We start from the raw sequence: 5,712 nt of genomic DNA on the forward strand, positions 1-5,712 counted from the left end.
AAACGTCAGCTTTCCTGCTCCTCTGATGCTGCTTGGCCTGCTGTGTTCATCCAGCTCTACACCCTGTTATCTCAGATTCTCCAGCATCTGCAGTTCCTACTATCTCTGAGACATATGATTGTGACAGGGTCTGAGCTCAGTTTTTACCTGTTGTATGGATAACTCTGTGCAGGCCTCTCGATGTGCACGTTGTGGATCACAATGAATCAACATCCACTGCAGCTCAAACTAAATGAAAGAAAAAACTGTTACAAATTAAACAAAAAGGAAAGCGTAATCCTGATGTTGACTACTCCATTGTATAATATAAAATGCCAATTTTTTTGTTTGTGCTTCTCATACACAGTCATACTTATTCCTACCAGTTCAGGAGCATCATTCATAGAATCCCTAGCGTGTGGAAGCAGGCTGTTAGGCCTCTTGAGTCCACACTGACCCTGCAAAGGACATCCCACCAAGACTCACCCCTTACCATATACCTGCATTTCCAACAGCCAATCCACCTAACCTGCACATCTTTGGAATGTGGATGAAACCCACACGGACTGGGGGAGAATGTGCAAACTCCACACCTGAGGCTGGAATTGAACCTGGGTCCCCAGCACTGTAAGGCAGCATGCTAACCACTGAGCCACCATGTAACAAACATCTGGGACTGTGGCACATATTTTAAGATATTTGGAATAAGCTTGCCAGATGCTAACAATCGACTTCAAAAGTCCTTTCAACAAAGATCTTCACTGTATGATTCTCGTCCAAACACAAAAATAAAACAAAGATTCACGGGTGCTGGCGATCTGAAACAAAAACAGAGATTTCTGGTGAAACGTAGCAGGTGTGGCAGCATTGTAGGGAGAAAGCAGAGTTAATACTTCAAGAATGTTGACTCTTCATCCGAACTCAATCTGATGAAGACTCACCAGACTCGAAACGTTACCCCTGCTTTCTTTCCACATATGCTGCCAGATCTGCTCAGTTTTGCTGGCAATTTCTGTTTTTGTTCTAGTAGAAATATTCTTGCTCTCAGTAGTCTAATAAAACAAATAAACATAAAAAGAAGTTTGTCCAAGTTGTCAAAGCACCAATGTCAAGTGTCAGATCTGTGTCACTAGTTCATCATTAACTCTGTTACTGTTCACAACAATGTACAATAAACATTTTGAAGAGCAGACCCAACTAGTCAGTTTTCCTTGGTGACTAACTGACAAGCTTTTGAAAAAACATCTATTGTATTAATAACCCATCAACTGATCTAAGGCACATTCTTTTGAATGGACTGGTTCAATTGAAAATAATAGCAAGTTTTCATTTTTATTTTCATTTCCAAAAAAAAATCCAAATAGTAAAATGCTACACACCTTTGCATTAAAGAATGGAGCTGTTCCTAACTCAGAGCAGATAGAGAGAAACTGTTCTTGTTGATAAAGAACCAAAAAACAAGATGGCACAGATTGAAGGGAATAGGCAAAAGAAACAGAGTTGACATAAGGAAAAACTCCTTACTACAATATGCGTTTAGGATCTGGAATACATTGTTTCAGAGTATGGTGGAGGCAGGTTCAAATGAGACATTCAAAATGGAATTGGATTATTATCTCAAAAGAAAAACTGTGGTGCAATGTGGAGAACGTAGGGGAATGAAGTTAAGTAAATTGATCGTTAAGAGAATCAGAGCAAAAACAATGGGCTGAATGGCCTTTTTCTGAACTGCAATGATTCTGAGATTCCGTGACCACCTCTGTGTTGCATTCCTTGCAGAACTTCTTCACCCGTTGATAGTCAGATCTCAGATAGTCAGGTCTAATATGCCAGCATTGTTTGTTAGGTCTTAATCCTATTCAAAACTCAGATCTACTAGACATTCCTGAGGTAATGTAATTTTAGTCTTGCTTTCAAAAATTTATTTTCATTGTTATTGTCTCTTCATACTGCTAAAGCACTTAAAATTCTGCGAGAGCAGTATAGAACATTCTAAGATACCTCTCTAGATCATGCCCTGTCAGTTTCTGAGCTCCAAATGCATATCAAGTTGTTAACCACATACAATTAGACATTTGGTCATCGGGCACAAACTTCAGATGAATGGGGAATAGACAAACTTAAATAGTGGCCCATTGTCCAAAAATCATTTGGCGAACATGGTAAATCTAGGTTTTTAAAAGATGGGTGAAACATGACTAGGGGATGGGGTGAGGTAGTGATAATGTCACTAGACCAGCAATCCAGAATCCCAGGTTAATGTTCTAGGAGACATGTGTTTGACTCCTATCCTGACAGATAGTGAAATTTGAAATCAAGAAAAATCTGGAGTAAAAAGTCAGGCTAATGGTAACCATAAAACCACTTCCAACAGTTCCTGAAAATAAAACCCACCTGATTCACTCATGCCCTTTAGGGAAGGACATATGCTGTTTTTACTTGGTCCCCCTACATGTCACTCCAGACCCACAGCAAAGTGGTTGACTGGGCAATGAGAAATTGGCAAGAAATGCCATCCTAGCCAGTAAGACAATTCCCACAAACGAATTAAAAAAAAACTATCATGCTGCAAATAGCTGCCTGTTACATAATGGATCAGGAATGCTGAGATCTCAGCCAACTATTGATGGTAAAGCATACCTGAAACATGGAAATCAGAACAAACCGTCAGGGCTCAGCTCCTATTACCATTAAATTTCGTGCAAGAAAGCCGCTGGCCCTGAAAGTCCATATATCAGCTGGTGGAAATTCCATTCTATGAGATTTGCAGTATGACCATGCTGCAAGTAGATGGATGGGTATGGTTGAGTGATACACCCCATCCACCACATAACTTATTAGGGACTGTCACTCCCTGCCCAGGCTTTAAAACTGCACTTGAATGTTGTCTAATGAAGAATTCATGACCACCTTTCTGGGCGAGAGGTTAAGCAGGGTCTCTGTGGGTTCCATTGGCACTTTCTAAAAATTTAAAGCTGCACCAGCACTTAATGGCCATCCTTAGCTGCATTTGAGAAGGTAGTGATAAGTTGCCTTCCAGATTCATCACAGCCCACATGGTGTACAGGTGCATCCACATTGCTGTGAGGTTGGGAGTTGCAGAATTCTGAGCCAGTGGACAATGAAGCAATGTTGCACATCTGGCAATGGAAACTTGGAACCAAATCCATCTCCATGACAAAGCTGCCTCGATACTCTGAGGCACGTGCAGCATGAATGCGGGCTTGGCTGGTTCAGTCTAGTAACCTGCAGGCACGGATTCAATAGTGAAGGTTGGTCATTTTCCCATTTGGCTCTAGATAAGCCGACAAATACAATTCTGGCCAGACAGAAAAAAAGGGAAGCTTCCCAGTGTTTTTTTTTACTGGCAGATCATGTAATTAGAAGCTAATTAAGCTGTCAGGTGCAATCAGATGTTCTGAGCCTTGGCTCTGCTAACATGCTCCTAAACTCTCTGGATTTATGTGAAATGGATACTGTATGAGAGCACAATTTTGGAAAAAAGACTGATTTTACCAGCAAAGGTTTCTCAGTACCTGTAAATTGATTTTTGATTCAGATAAAACAAGTGAAGTAGAAAGACGAGCTCACCACCACGGACACTTTGTGGTTTGCATCCAGTCGGCCTATCAGAGTATTGCCCTCCACATTGACGTCACCCTTTGGTTTAATAGGATGGGAGGCTACTCTATGGCAGTCCACAAATAGGCTGACAGTGTCCCTCTCCACGCCCACCAGGATCTTATGCCAGTCAGTATCAAAGACCTGTGAAACCCCTCGAAAAACGACTGTCTGCAGGTTGCTATCCAAGCCGACTAAATAAAACTCCAAGGACTGGGTGTTGCCATTCAGCCTCAGGCCTACTTGCTTGTAGCCGTTTTCATCCACAATCTGCCACAAGTTCCACACTTTATTAAGCGTGTTTTTTACCATCCGGAACGTGGTGACAAATGAATACTCTTCCGGCAGCCCTCGTGGGTAGATTACTCTGGAAGAAATTAAATGTCCACTTTACATTACATAGAGTAAAATTATTTAGTCCTTACAAAATGCATATTTGTGCATTTAACATGGTCAATGATTTCCTTTCTTTCCCTCCAGTTTCGAGATAGCAAGAACTGCAGATGCTGGAGTCAGAGTCAACACAGTATGAAGCTGGAGGAACACAGCAGGCCAGGCAGCATCAGAGGAGCAGGAAACGGTTCGGGACCCTTCATCAGAAATGGTGGGGGCATGGAGGGAGCTGGGAAATAAATAGAGGGAGGAGGTGTGGGGCTGGGGAAAGGCAGATGGGTTGGCGATAGGTGGATGCAGATAGGGAGTTTAATTGTATCTCATTATTTAGTAGCTCATGCTGACATACATTCTAATATTTATCAGACCAGCTTTTCTTTGAACGGATGGTGAAACACTGGTTACATTCTTGGGTGGCTATACATCAGCATAATGTCTATGAATATGCACTTCTACTGGAGATATCTGAACAATGCCTGCCATTTTCCCCCTTTCTAGCTCAGGATTTTCCTACCTTGTCGGAATTTCAAAGTTGGCCTCTCTGTCGAGTCTGAAGGCAATCTGAAGTGGTGTTGAACCTTCCACTCTCTTTACATCCCGTAGCGGAATGGTATCCAATTGGAATTGGGTAATGAGATCAAATCCTACGAGTGTGGGAATCAAAAAAAAACAGACAGGTTTTTGATTGCGTCTCTCTAACATCAGTCTGCCAATCTCATTAGGTGAGTTGTAGAACATATAAAAGGAATGTTTGGCATTACAACAATATATCATTACATTAACAGATGGGATTAATAATAAAATGAAAGCTTTGAAAGATGACGGTGACAGAACTGTCAGTCATCAAAAATGACTGGTAAGTCCTATGATTTGCAGCCTTTTAAAAAAATTTTTTCACGTAGGAAATCTAAATGACTGGTAAACTTGCAAATGACAAAACTCTTAAGCAATCCTGTGTTTGTACTGATCACTCATTGTCCCTCAATATAGGCCATAGTATTCCTCCAAGCTTGTCATTTTCCCATAATATTTAGCATCAACACTTATTCTGGGGTCAGCTTCAGTGTAGCATTTGTGGCAGGATGTTCAAATCAATCCAACTGAGACAAGGAGAGGGGAAAGATCAGTGACTGCTGCAGTCCTCACAACTGTAGCAACGAAGGGAGCTGCAGGTCCCACAGCAGCAGATATTGAGGTGTTTATACTGATGTATGTGTACCTCTTCAATTTTTTGTCATAGCCCGGACTGATACAAATGTTCACCCTTAGGTATGATAAAACAGTCGGCTGCATTTCCATGCCAAGTTCCTTTTAAAGTCTGAAAACTTGCCTGGCAAATCATCTTGTCCAATCCTGATATTAGGACACACAGTGTTATCATCCAGACCATTGTAGTTGAGTCTATCTTCCACTGCTGGATATAAGAAAACATAATCGGAGTTTTGGAGTGTACTTTGAATTTAACAACACAATGAGGAACTTAAATTCAGCAAAGTTGCAGAGTTATGAATCAGACTGATAAAGATTTGAGTTCTGCTATCACGATTTGATTATCTAATTCAGACTGACATTTCAGTATAGTTCTGCAGGCATTCTGCACTGTCAGAGATCCCATCTTTAGTCTGAGGCATTAAACCAAACCTAATCCTAGATCCGAGATAACAAGGTGTAAAGCTGGATGAACACAGCAGGCCAAGCAGCATCAGAGGAGCAGGAAGG

General features: G+C 41.3%; 1 protein-coding gene across 1 annotated transcript; it reads right to left on the bottom strand.

Annotated features, from left to right (window-relative positions):
• Positions 1 to 147: 147 nt before the first annotated feature.
• LOC125482674 (collagen alpha-1(IX) chain) lies at positions 148 to 5,407 on the bottom strand (the record flags this gene model as incomplete). Its single annotated transcript, XM_048594789.1, has 4 exons — positions 148 to 228; positions 3,571 to 3,967; positions 4,508 to 4,637; positions 5,324 to 5,407. Coding segments are annotated over 4 exons (692 nt in total), but the record flags the coding sequence as incomplete, so codon positions are not given.
• Positions 5,408 to 5,712: the final 305 nt, after the last annotated feature.

Source organism: Rhincodon typus, unplaced genomic scaffold (genome assembly GCF_021869965.1).
Source record: "Rhincodon typus isolate 14 unplaced genomic scaffold, sRhiTyp1.1 hic_rhity00014731, whole genome shotgun sequence".
NCBI classification, from domain to species: domain Eukaryota; kingdom Metazoa; phylum Chordata; class Chondrichthyes; order Orectolobiformes; family Rhincodontidae; genus Rhincodon; species Rhincodon typus.